General features: G+C 44.6%; 1 protein-coding gene across 1 annotated transcript in view; it reads left to right on the forward strand.

The window, feature by feature from the left end:
- Window positions 1-14,394, forward strand: part of IA-2 (tyrosine phosphatase IA-2) — a 624,632-nt gene that overhangs the window by 160,602 nt on the left and 449,636 nt on the right. Inside the window, exon 5 of the mRNA XM_037429474.2 lies at window positions 11,491-11,713. Coding sequence (XP_037285371.2) covers window positions 11,491-11,713 — 223 coding nt within the window. The remainder of the gene's footprint in view (window positions 1-11,490; window positions 11,714-14,394) is intronic.

A 14,394-nucleotide genomic window follows, 5' to 3' on the forward strand; every position in this document is an offset into this window, starting at 1 on the left:
CGAGAAAGGTCGGAGAGAGCGCTTGCCCGTTTATGATGACGATCATTTCTGGTCGCTCGTCGCGGGCATTTGCAACCGAATGAATAAGCCAATTATTAGTCAGCGCTCGTGCGTCTCATGCCTTCTCTATGTGGGGCGTCTTGTGTGTCTGCGCTGTTACTTTTGCTTCAGGAATATGTGCCAACTATAAACGCTGACGAAATTTTGTTAAAACAGTTATTCTTGTTTGTTTGAAGTCCACTATGGAAGGCCGCATGATATAAGCACTTGCCAATTCAAGCTATGTATTAATAAATGTTGTCTTGCATTGGCTATGGTTGGCCAGTTGTAGGCAATAAGACCTAATTGAAGGTAATGCTGAAACATTTCTGCTGCGTTTGATGCTTCAATGGTCAAGGACCTTTCTTAATAACATCTAAAAGGGAAGTTTGTCCTACTTACAATTACATTAGGTCATCTTAGCAGTCCATAATACGCTATGGGTTGTACCCACTTCGCATACACAACCACTCGAGAGGCGGCCGCGATAGGCGTGAAGCGAAATTCAAGCTCCAGTCCATCTTCATCGTGTATGGCACTTAGGAAGGTGTGCTTATCTGAAGCATGACAACGCTTTAGCTACGTATGTCGCCCTCTCATGTGGCTGGAAATCAAGCACAGCGACGCTTCTGCGGATGTTCGAAAGCTTATCCCAGGAGCTCTAGAAAATGAAAAGAGCGTCTAATAGCTCGTCTTTAGCCCGAGGTGACACACATATGCATTTATGGCTCTTTACCCCGTGCTGTCGAGGCAGAGACTGAGTGCGAAGATAACACCTGTCGAAGGGTATAGCGTGTGCACTCGTACTTCACTGCGAGATCACAGGCATACGTATACCACCAAGGTAGTGCGTGATAGGAGATGCGTGTGCGCACGCGGTGTGTCGCGAATCTGTTTGGTTGTGAGGCATAAAGAACTACGAAGTGTTACAGCTGCAGTGTAAGAAGGAGGAGGAGGAATAAATGAGCAAGGACAGGGAGGTTAGCCAGTTCTCAGACCAGCTGGCTACCCTGTACTGGGGAAAGGGGTAAGGGAGATAAAAGATGAGAGAAAAGAGACGTTGTAAAAAAAGTGTAAAATATCCACTACGTGAACGTGGCGTGTCAGGTAATGTCCAGGGAAATTTCTATTCAACTTCTCACTATAACCTGAACAAAAAAAACATCATTTTCATTGGTATAGCGCACCACGACAAGGACACACACAAAGGAGAGATGCACACACACACACACACAGCGCACAGTTGGGTGTGTGTCCTTGTCGCGCATCTCTCCTTTGTGTGTGTCCTTGTCGTGGTGCGCTATACCAGTGAAAATGATGAATCTCAACCAACTAGCCCGGCAACGTGCCTTAGCCACAAAAAAAAAAACACCGTATTTCTGTCGAACGTCAGAGAGTTTATAATTGTTGTCCAAATTACGTTTGTTTGCGTGCTGTCTAATGTTCTTGATCATTTTTTGTCTTGTTTCCTCTCGTTTTTATGCAGTGTCGATGCTATGCCATCAGTCTTTTGCCAAAAATTGTTTTATACACCACCATTCATTCATTCTACCCTAAAGAAAAGGTAAACGTCTAAGGAGTGGCGGAGGCAAGCAAAATAGATTTGCGTGGACTCTAGTTTGTCTTACTGGACGTGGCGTCCACGCGAAAGTGGCCACAGCTGTCCCTCAGACGCTGTGCATGAAGTAAAATAGAAAGAAAGAAAGGAAGAAAGAAGAAAGGAAGAAAGAAGAAAGAAAGGAAGAATATGTGGGGTTTAACGTCCTAAAACCACCATATGATTATGAGAGACGCAAAAAAGAAAAAGAGAAAAGAAAAAAAAAGGAAACAGAAAGAAAGGAAGAAAGGAAGAAAGAAAGAAAGAAGAAAGAAAGAAGAAAGAAATAAAGAATATGTGGGGTTTAACGTACTAAAACCACCATATGATTATGAGAGACGCAAATAAAGAAAAACAGAAAAGAAAGAAAGAAAGGAATAAGGAAAGAAAAAAAGGAAAAAGAAAGAAAGAAAGAAAGGAAGAAAGAAAGAAAATGAAGAAACAGGTCGGAAACGCAGAGGGAGCTCGACTAGACTGACAACAAAGTCTACGACACCAGCAGAAGCATCCTGCCACGCTGGTATACGATTACGCCTGCCTGCCGCCTAAACAAACTGTTGTCCCTTTAATCTCGCGAATTCCTCGGAGCCGAATTAGATGCCACGCTGGGGTTTCGTCTTCTTGTCCATCCGTACAAGTCTTCCCTTCCCCCCAGCCATCACCTCTCTCCCTACTCAATCTTCAGGCTGGCTGCTGCCGTCAGTGTCGCCACACGCATCGTACGCATCTCTCGCCACCTCCTTTTCTCATTTCTTCAACACCCTCTCTCTCTTTCTGCTGCTCTTTATCTCCGCTGCTTTCCTCGCGCAGCTTCGTGGCGGGTCGTTCGTTTCTCTTATTGGGCGGTTCGGCACGCGGCAGCCCGTACAGTGTGACGACGTCGGTCGGTGTCGCCACCCTTCTTCCTCGATCGCGTGGCAACGTACCAAGTTTCCGAAGACTGCCACCGGCTCACAGTGTCCGTGCAGAGGGGCCACGGGAGCGGATCGGCCTCGGCAGTCCAAGGCTCGCCTCTCCTCTTCCTAGCCTCGGCTCGTTTCGGTGCCGAAAAGGCAATTTTCCCGCAGGACACCCGAGCCCGTGGCTCGGGAGTATACGTATCCGTTTCCTCGCTTCGACTGCTTCCCAGTAGCTTCAGGCTCTGGCGTACCGCCTCTGCCTATCTTCACACGAGCGCAGCTTTTTTCTCTGTTTCATTTTCTCGCTTTTATGTTTTCGAAACCTCCCTCTCTGTCTACATTTTACCTCTACCTTCTTGCCCATCACATATAAGCGCCCGTTTCCTCTATATAACGCCATTACATGGCAGTTTTTCGGAGACTTAAGGTCACACAAACTGCCTTTGTCTCGCTCATTTTTTTTCCTTCACCAAAATTCTTCATTTTGTCTCTTATAGTTGTAAAATGAGAGCTCTGCGAAGTAAACTTGACAGCATGTCACAAGCAGGCGTCTGCCACGTGATGTGTTAAGAATGGTCGACGATTGAGAGTATGATATACGCTACTATAGGAGAGCAGGTAGGTGTTCCAGTTTCTACCCAGAATACGACATCGATATACATGCACGATATGAGGCAGTAAGCGTTATACGGCGCACACTGTTCGGCACGTGACCATGCCAATTGGATTGAATTATTCCTATTATTTTTCCAGCTGACATCCAGATGACATCGCGCGGTATTTAAGTGCGGTAGTTGTTGATTAGTTGAGAGAAGATAAATAGAGGTGGGTTTCTTATACACTATATTATCGCTGGAAGCATAGAGGGATACTACGGCATCAGTGAGAGGGTAGCAAGTATCATAATTAAGTTTAACAAAAAATACAAGAGGAAGGTGGTACAGGCTTACGCGCCTACATTGAACCATGATGACTATTTGGTTGAACGTTTCTACGATGACGTAGAGTCACTATTTATTAAAGTAAAGACAAAATATAGTATACTGATGGGTGACTTTAATGCCAAAGCAGGCAACAAACAGACCGGAGACCACACGGTGGGTAAATATGGCATCACCTCTTGAAATCCCAGAGGGGAGTTATTAGAAGAGTTCGCAGAACGTGCTTGTTTACGGATCTTGAAAACCTTCTACAGAAAATGGGCTAACCGTAAGTGGACGTGGCTGAGTTCTAATGGCGAAACTAAAAATGAAGTGTAATTCATTCTTTGCGCGCACCCAGGCATTCTACGGAAGGTAGAAGTCGGAAAGATTCGATGCAACGACCATAGAATGGTAAGAGTTAGAATTCACCTAGATGTAAGAAAGCAAAGGCATACATTGATACGCAAGAAGCCAATCAATGCGCTAGCGGGGAGAGAAAAAGTACAGTAATTCAAAGGTTTGTTTGAGAATAGATTAGAGGCACTAAAAGAGGTAACCGACATTAGCGTTGGAACAATGAACAATACCCTTACTAGTATCGTCAAAGAGTGTACAATAGAAGTTGAAGGTACAGTTACTATACTAGACACTATCAAAACGTCGCAGGACACTAAAATCTCGTTAATAGACGACAAACCAGGAAAGCCTGAAATGCAACCGACAAACTAGAGCTGGTGAAGCTTTTAAAGTTAATGAATAGGTGTTAGGCAGCCGACATCAGACGGTGTAACATGGAGAAAACTGAGCAGGCTGCAAAAAGTGGCAGAAGAATAAAAGCTTCAAAAGGCAAACTTGTGCATAGGCAAAAATCGGATGTATGCATTATGGGACAAGAAAAGCAATGTCAAAACCAATATGAAAAGGATAGTAGAGTTGGTGAAGAAGTTCTATACAGAAAGCTGTACAGAAACAGAAACAACCAGTATGATATCGTGAGAAGCAATAATAGGCCTGAGGATTTCGACATCCTACCAGTAACGACAGGGGAAGAAATGAAAGCCCTTGAAGGACTGCTAGGAGGCGAAGCCACTGCTAAGAATAAGGTGACAACGGACCTGCTGAAAGATGGCAGAGAAATTGTGTCAGAAAAACTCGCCCCCTTATATACGAAGTACCTCATGACGGGAAGGAAACCAGAATCTTGGCAGAATGCCAACATCACCTTTATAGACGAGAAAAAAGATGTGAAGCACTTGAGAAATTACAGGCCAATCGGCTTACTGCCGTCCTCTACAAACTATTTAAAAAATAATAGCTGATAGAATTAGGCCGACATTAGAGGTCAATCAACCAAAAGACCAAGCAGGGTTTTGTATAGGCTACTCCACAATAGACTATATATATTGACAGTGTAGATCAGGTGATAGAGAAATGCGCTCAATACAACCAACCCCTATACATGGCCTTCATAGATTACGAGAAGGCGTTTGACTCGGTCGAGTCATCAGCAGTTACGCGGGCACTACAAAATCAGGGCATCGACCAACCCTACATGAACATACTGGAAGAAATATACGTCGGATTCACAGCCATCAGAGCTCTCCATAAAACAAAAGCGACAGAATCCCAATAAATAAGACTGTAAGGCACGGAGACACGATCTCTTTAGTGCTATTCACCGTGTTTTTACAGAAGGGTTTCAGGGCCCTATATTGGGAGGTGTTAGGAATAAGAGTTAATGAAGGGTACGTTAGTAACTTGAGATTCACTGATGACATTGCCTTGATGAGTAACTCAGGGCACGAACTACAGCTCAAGATTACCGAACTGAACACGAAAAGCAAAAGAGCAGATTCGAAAAAAATTTTAATAAAACTAATGTAATATGCAACAGTGTCGGCAAAGAACAAATCTTTGCGATAGGTGGGGAAATGCTGTAATTTGTAAACGTATATGTCTACTTAGGACAAGTAGTAACCACGGAGCCAAACCATGAGAGTAAAATAACTAGAAGAATAAAAATGGGGTGGATCATATTCGGCAAGTATTCTGTAATCATGAATGATAATCTACCAATAACCTTCAAGAGGAACGTATATGAGAGCTGCATCTGGCCAGTACTTACCTACGGAGCAGAAACTTGGAGGCTTACATAGAAGGTTCATCTTAAATTAAGGATGACGCAGCGAGCGACAGAAAGGAAAATGATGGTGTAACCTTAAGAGACAAGAATAGAGGAGAGTGGGTCAGAGAACAAACCAAGGTTAAGAATATCAATGTTTGAAATTAAGAAGAAGAAATTAAAATGGGCCGGGCACGTAGTGCCTAGGCAGGATAACCGCTCGTCATTAAGGGTAACTGACTGGATTCCCAGAAAAGGCAAATGCACGAGGGGAAGACAGAAAGTTAGTTGGACTGATGAGACTAAAAAAGATAATAAGTTTAACGAGGCAGCAGGCAGCACATGATTGACTTGACTTTGTGGATCATGAGAGAGGCCTTTGCCCTGCAGTGGGCGTAGTCAGGCTGGTGATGATGATGGCGATGAATGTTTATTTTGCATTACGTGGCATGCTGTGTACTTTCTGTCGGATTCCCTAAAGGAAGGTGAGCTGCGGGAATAGAAAGGGCTGCATTTATTTATTTTATTTTATTTGACAATACTGCTAACTCCTGGTGGAGTCGCCGCAGAGTGGGGTTACAATAAAAATGAAGACAATACAAAGCAAAGAACCAACACAATTAGTTAAAACAAAACAGGCGCACAATGTGTAATGTACAGGCGCACAATGAAAACAGGCGCACAATGTATAAAGAAAAAACCAGAAACAAAAACGGACACCCATTCAGGCCGAAATATGAGGCGAAAGGCAAGCAATGCATAAGAAAGGAACTCCACACAATCAACCGGCAAGCAATGAATCGAACAATTCCACACTGTTGGCCTCAACGGTGGGTGCATCCAGGGCGTTCCACTCATCGATCGTTCGCGGAAAAAAAGAATACTTAAAAATATTATTAGCCGATTGATATGGAGAGATTGAAAAACAATGTCGCATTCTGGTATCATAACCTGTTGAAAAATGCACATAATTGGATATACTGCCGTTGAGATGACCTTTAACTATTTTAAACATAAAACGTAATCGTGCGATTTTATTCCTCGCCGAAGTGTGCTTCAGATTAGCCTTAGCCACTAAGGTACGAATACTTGTCCACATAGTGGTACGAATACTTGTTCCATAGCCTTAAAAGTATTAGTTAGCTAACATCAAGTAGGTGGTACACTATACAAAAGTAGTCCCATAGGGCATTCGGTGAGTGCTTTGTTTTCTTTATGTGACGTAGCTATTGTAGACATTAGCCTTAGAATCTTTTTTCTATCAAATTAGCATAAAATGCGATGTCGGAATGGTTGAAAAGCGTCGCCCCTGTGACTGCCACAGGATATCTTCGAGGTCGCGCATCATGCAGAAGTTCACCTGTGAGAGAGAGCTGACAACCGGACAGCTCAGCAGTACCGGCAATGTATTAATAGTCGCGTAGAAATTTTGTTAAGGTATTGTCAATGGGAAAATTGTTTCTGTGTTATAGTCACAGTTGTCGTCACGTTGCCGCGATTATGCTTAGTTTATGAATGTGGATGCGCAGCAGTAATTCTCAATGTCGCATGGTGCGCTAACCATGACACTCATGACACGTCAACCACTCAATACACCTCGACATGCAGTCGAGGTGTCATAAGTGGGACATGGTCAGCGACCTGGTTCTTGAAAACACAAGGGGGAATCCAGCCACTCATTTTAGACCAGGAGGGGTGGTCATTTGAAATAAAGTTGTAGAAGTGGGGTGACAGTCCTTATTATTTAGTTCTCAGCTGTTGTAGAATCATCGCAAAAATCATATATCTAAATACTGTTATTTTGTGCTTAAAGTGGAAGGTAGGGGATTCAGGTGCCTAAACAGGCCTTAGGTGGAAGAGGGGTGATCGCTCCTACCATCCTCTCCCCTCTGGATTCGCCTCTGTGATAACATGCGGGGCAGTGCGGCTCGGTGAGGATGAAGATGTAACAAGGAAAGTATGTCGAGTCGGGCTATATCTTTGTTTATGTAGTTTTTCGTATCATATATATATACTGATTCCCTATTTATTGAACCGAAGACATCTATCTCTCGTTATTGCCCCGCCGCGGTGGTCTAGTGGCTAAGGTACTCGGCTACTGACCCGCAGGTCGCGGGATCAAAGCCCGGCTGCAGCTGCTGCATTTTCGATGCAGGCGAAAATGCTGTAGGTCCGTGTGCTCAGATTTGGGTGGGCGTTAAAGAACACCAGGTGGTTTAAGTTTCCGAACCCTCCACTACGGCGTCTCTCATAATCATATGGGGTTTTGGGACGTTAAACTCCAAAATAAATTTATCTTTCATTATTCGAAAAAATTCGTTGAAACCACCAATACACGCTTACTTGTTCCTGTGTTCGGATACTGAGAAAAAGCATTCGGAGAGGTGGACAGATGAGCAGACGAAGGCGCTCGCTGTAGACTTGGGCATAACTGCAACGCTACAACTAAATATCGACCTCTGGGTCATTCAGGGGCCTTTTTAAATTGAAGGCAAATGCCATATCTTACTTTGCAATCAGATATAGAGCGTAGAGCTAAGTCTTTGTTTCAATAAAGAAATCCACAAAACAAGCATAAAAATGTCGTGATTGTTGAAAAGGCGCCTGTGAACAATCCCACGCGTTTCCAGTGAAGATTTAGCTGCAGGTACCTGGCACTTCCCAGGAGGGCTTCGAGTGGCATCGAATAGCCCTTCCTTCTTTCTACGTGTTTCTCGCTTTCATTTATAAAAGAGAGACAAGTCAAGCAACTCAATCGGTTCATTCAGACTGCTGGTTAGGCCACGACAGCGTGAATTCAATGTTTGATGAAAGATGAAAAGAACAATATCGTCTTGATGAAAATTATCGCTGAGCTAACCACGGTCTAGCACATGGACTTCCAAGCGCTTATGACTTAAATTACTGTAAAGTAATAAATAAAACATCTCCCCCCCCCCTGCATCTTTGGTGTTTGACACAACGTCGCTGGATATTTATTGTCGCAGGGTGGCATAGCGGCCAGTATTTTTAATCTCGTACACGCAGGAGATCATAAACGTACGTGAGGTATTGTGCACCACCCGGAAGCTTTTCTTGTTCTTTTGACCTCTGTCCTGGCTCAGCGGCAGTCTTCCCCGAGAATGAAAAATAAGTCGATTAATACCATTTCTGAAATCGGGAAAATCAACATTGGACTTGACAGCGTATCGCCCTATTGCCCTCGCAAGCTGCCTCGGAAAAGCGATGGAAAGAATGGTTCTATTTCGTCTCGAGTGGTACTTGGAACGATACACCAGCTACCCTTCCTGCATGGCAGGCTTCCGTCGGGGTCGCTCCTCCATCGACTGTGTCCTTGACTTATCGACATTTGTTTAGAAAGAAAAAAGTCGCAAGCGCATATCAGTGGCACTCTTTCTTGACGTGAAGGGTGCATATGATGATGTAGCTCACGATGCAATCCTCACTTCTCTCGCAGCAATGGGCATTGGTGGACGAATGTTTCAATGAATAAAAGATTATATAACTAGCAGGGGTTTCTTTGTGCAAACGGATGAGGGTAAAACTTCTGAACATTGCACCTACTGCGGAGTACCTCAAGGAGGTGTTTTAAGCCCCGCATTGTTCAATGTTGCCCTCATTAGTCTGGTGGAGGTTCTGCCGAGGTCGGTGTGCCTATCCATACACGCCGATGATATTTGCCTCTGGAGTGCTGCAGTTACTCGCCCTCAGGTGCGTGCACGAATACAGCGGGCAGCAACCCTCACAACAGCCTACCTTCAGAAACAAGGCCTGACTATATCAACTGGGAAGTGCGCATTGATTGCGTTTACACGCAAACCAATGACGCCATACCCTGTTTACATCAATGAGCAGAGTGTCAAATATGCACGGACGCATCGTTTCCTGGGCATAATAATCGACTGAAGTCTTTCGTGGAGTCCGCATTGTGCGTACACTAAGAAGAGACTGCTATCTATTGTGCATATAATGAAATTCATGTGTGGGAAAGCATGCGGAACTTTTGGGGCCTTTATGCTACAGCTGTACAGGGCCCTATTTCTGGGTCTATTGCGCTACAGCTTGCCGGTACTGACTAACACTGGCAAATCCAGTACTCGTTTATTAGAGAGTTTGCAGGGTCAGGCGCTGCGTATCTGCCTAGGACTGCCCCGATGCGCTTCTACTTATGCCACAATCATGCTTGCCAAAGACCATGCGGTCAGGACATATAGAGTTGTGGATTGCCTCAGAGCACACATTCGACATGCTAGCTGTGTCCCCGACTACCACTTGGCCCTTCTACTCTCCGAAAGACCACGTGCTACCTTTTCAGACGTCATAGCCAAGCACCTAAACAGCATTCCATCAGGATACACGCCAGCTACGAGAATTGCATCTCCTTTGTGGTGCCTCGACCAGCCGCAAGTACGTCTAGAAATTCCGGGAATCAAAAAGAAAGGCAACCACTCCAGAGTAGCAATGAAGCAAGCAACACTGCTATTATTATATGAGTTGTACTTGGACCGAACGCAGATATACACTGATGGGTCCGTCTCGTCCAACAGCTCATCAGGTGCCGCTGTGATTCCGGCTGCAGCAATGACAATTAAAATTAAGTTGTCACACATGACTAAGTCTATGGCATCAGAGTTTGCTGATATAAGAGCTGCTTTACAATATCTCGTTCAAGAGCGTCCAGGAAACTCATATTCTGTGACTAGAAAACAGCACTTCAGAGTTTGCAGTTTGCTATGCGTAGGAGGAATCATAAACAATTGGTACATGTAATAAGACATTGTCACCATGAAGCTCTAGCACGAGGGCATAATATTATATATCAATGGTTGCCTGGACATATCGGTATTACCGGAAATAAATTAGCCGATGATGCAGCCCGTTCAGCCCATGAAGGAACCCGTGTGGTCTCGATTCCTCTATCAAGGACTGATGCAGCAAGACAACTTTACTTGCTGGATCGAGATCTCACGCGCACGTTCTGGTCCTCTACCAGCTTCCATAGGTGTCACTTTTGAGAACTGGATCCTTCGCTCAAGATACAGCTACCATCACAACTTTCCCGCTCCGATGCGACACGTTATGCCGCCTTTGGTTGGGTGTTGCTTTCACGAAGGTGTACTCCTTTCGCATTTCTACGGCAGACACCTCTGCATGCGACTCCTGTGGAGCTGAAGAGACCATTGAACACGTCCTGTGCAGCTGCGCTTGCTACGACAAGCAGCGATGCCAGCTCCGGATGGTTTTGAATCAACTTGACTCTAGACCATTCGGTGTGCAGAAGATTCTGGGACCTTGGACATCTGCCTCGATTGCGTAGAAAGCGACTAAAGCACTCCTACTTTACTTAAAGACAACAAACCTGAGCGACCGCCTGTAGACTGTGTGCTCCCCCGAGTGTGCTCGTGATTGTGTGTAACTTCTTATCTCTCTGCAAACTTTTTTCTCCCCTTCATCCCTTCCCAGCAAACCATATGTGCATCTGGTTAACCTCCCTGCCTTTCCTTGCATCTTTATCTCTCTCTCTCTCTCTCTCTTGAGCTATGTTAGCCATGGTAGTCCAGTGACTACGATGCTCAGCTGCCAATCTGTAGGTGACGGGTTGATAATGGGTTCGACACTGGCTGTGGCGGTCTCATTTAGCTTAAGGTGAAACTTTTAGAGGCTCGTCTACCGTGCGATGCCAAAGCCCGTAAAAGAACACTAGACGGTTTCGATTTCCGTAACCATTCACTACAGCAAGCCTCTTAATTGTCTCGTTGTGTTAACGCGTAGATCACCTCTAATTATTATTTTTTTTCTACCCTTCCGTAATATCGAGGTCTCACAGTGAACTTCCTCACGTGCACAAAGCTAATATTTCTACACGTGGTCGTTGTTTAAAGGTGCCTTTCTTTCCACGTACCACCGCAGGTTCACACCGAACAGCGGTCTGAAAGAAGGTACCACGCCTCAGTTTGCCGACGAGGTGTACTTTCCCCCTCTGGACGGTGCGGCCGTTCAAGGCGCGTTCCTCACGTCCGGTGAAGTTCTCTCTAGTGCGGAGGACAACGCTGATGCTGCAGTTGCTTCTGCGGCCTCTATCTCTGCCCTCAAGGATGCCCTCAAAGCTCAGGCAATGAAGAGGAAGCCTAAGGTGAGCCCTCATTTGAACTGATTGTCACCGAAGCTTGCAGACCGGTTGCTGAGCTGTTATATTAGAATACTTGCAAGTGCCTGCGTAGCCTACCACGTGGGAAACATGAGACTGAGGTAACCAGAAGAATAGGAATTCCAAAATTATCCCATCATGAATGGTAGTTTACTGCTATCCCCAAGAGAGAGGTATGAAACAGCTCCATCTAATCGGTATTCACGGTTCAGAAATTTACAGGCATACGGAAAGGGTTCAGTTTGAACTGAGAACACCGCATCGAGACGCGGAAAGCAAACGATTGATATAACAAAACTTAAGGCGATGGGAGAAACCACAGGAGTTTAGTGAACAAACTGGTGTTAAGGACGTCTTAGTCGAAATAAAAAATAAATAGGCATGGTAGGGCATATAGCAGAAAGCAAGGTAGCCGCTGCTGAGAAAGCGAATGCACCAGGGGGAGACAAAGTAGGGTGGATGGATGAGATTTAAGAACGGGTTCGTAGCGAGCACAGGATTGGGTGAATTGGTGAAACGGGGAAAGACTCTTTGCCCCGCAGTAGGCGCACTGTTCGGTTCGGGACTTAGACTGAAATGGGAAGGTGAGTTTCGCGTACTGCGAACGAGTTGCCCAGAAGCTGCTAGCCTTCGGAAAGCCGTTCCAGCCCGGGCGTCGTCATTGCAAGCAGGGGAGATAGGCGCCCTGCAGTCCGGCGTCGCAATCGACCACAATAAGTTTTGGTCGAGGCATCTTTGCTCGAAGGAACAGCGAAATCGCTTCTGCCCTTTCGGTGCGTCGGTAGGAGCGTGACACCCATCACCGCAGGGATCTTCTCACGAGGAGAAACCGTGGTGCCGCAGTTGGTGACTCCGCCTCAGTAAGGACGCTGGTGTGGGTGGCTGCACGTGGCCCCGTTGAAAGTGGTGCATGCCCTTGGATCGGAAAGCGTAATTCGGATTCCTTTCTTTTCCCCACGAGTCTGGGGAAACGAGCCTCTATATGATCAGTCCTTGTTTACTACATGGAGGTGATTCGAAACAAAAGTGCCACTATGTAATTTAACCCTCCCTTTTCTATCTCTCTCTCTAGTGCAAATAAACGTCTGCACTCTGTTTTCCCGTAGAAGCGTGGCTCCTATTTATTAGTGACGAGTCCGATAGAGTGGACAACTACGAGCGATGAGAGTCACCGAACCCGAGTCGCAACGGTAGCCAGGCTAATAATGGTGATGCTAATTATCAATGAATGCGTGAGACTGCTGAGGTATATCACACGGTGAAGTGTGTTTGCAATTGCGTTAGCCAGCCATCTGTCACATCAACAGAAAAAAAAAACTTGTTTCATCGATCAGGTGTATTCATATATATATATATATATATATATATATATATATATATATATATATATATATATATATATATATATATATATGTAATGACATCTAACAGATAATAATGCCAAGGAATGTATAGCGGAAGATATTAGATAATAACTTTCCTTATAAATATTTTGGCATTATTTTCTGTTAGATCTCAATAATATTGTGTGAAAACACGGAAAAACGAGCCCTTAGGTATACATTTCTTTCCCTTGTATATATATATATATATATATATATATATATATATATATATATATATATATATATATATATATATATATATACATATATATATATATATATATATATATATATGTGTGTGTGTGTGTGTGTGTGTGTGTGTGTGTGTGCTTTCTTCTAAATAAATTTTGAGTGTTTCGACCAGCGGTTTTCCTGTTTTCTGCTTTTGTATGTTTTATTTTGTGCGCAGCCCATGAAAATTAAGTCTCACCCGCCTTTAGCTTCTACTACAGTATAATGGTAATGCTTATGCATAATCTTACACTAAAACAACGATGAAAGAAGGGGTATAAGCTTTTAGATAGGGCGACACTAGCATTCACGAGCTCGATGATTGTACAGGTCGAAACGCGTGCAGGACCAGTGTAGGACAAGTCTTGAATCACTAGACAGTCAGCATTAGTGAAGGAAGGAATTTCTTTGCTTCGACACCACCAGTACGGAAGAAACAGCTTCTCAGGTCGCTCCAAAACGTGCAGGATCTGGCGGAAATGCACGACATCGTACGCTGGATATCTCACAAGCTGCCGGCATTGTTATTCGTCTGGTTTGCTCTTGTAGACTCTTTCCGCTTGTTCACCAACATCCTCCTGTTTTTTTCTGCTTCCCCACCTGATGCTGCGCAGAAGATACGCTAATCGAAATGCCATGGAGTTCACTTGTTCGCGAGCTCATTTTTTAAAGAAGGAACTGCTATGATCAGTAGCCCCTTGTTCGGGTGATCAGTGGCGAGTGTTTTTATTGACGCCAGCTGCATAATAGGCGTTTTTGCTGTTCAAGTCTGCGGAAAAAGCCAAACTCTATTGCTGGCTCGTTATGATTCCGTCTGTAGCAAATACAAAGTGCCACTTGTGGTACTTCATCTCACCGCTTTGACGTTATCAATGGAACAGGAGATAATGCCAATTTGCGCGGACATATCTAACTCTTGATCATATAACCTCGTGCTCTAAGCTTGTTTCGTACTCACTTGTTCACACCACTGCGCCGATGAGCTGTTAATGGAATGGAGAGGTGTATATTCAATCAGTTTGGTTACGTATTCTGCACATATTGGTAACC

This window comes from Rhipicephalus microplus, chromosome 1 (assembly GCF_043290135.1).
Source record: "Rhipicephalus microplus isolate Deutch F79 chromosome 1, USDA_Rmic, whole genome shotgun sequence".
Lineage (NCBI taxonomy): Eukaryota > Metazoa > Arthropoda > Arachnida > Ixodida > Ixodidae > Rhipicephalus > Rhipicephalus microplus.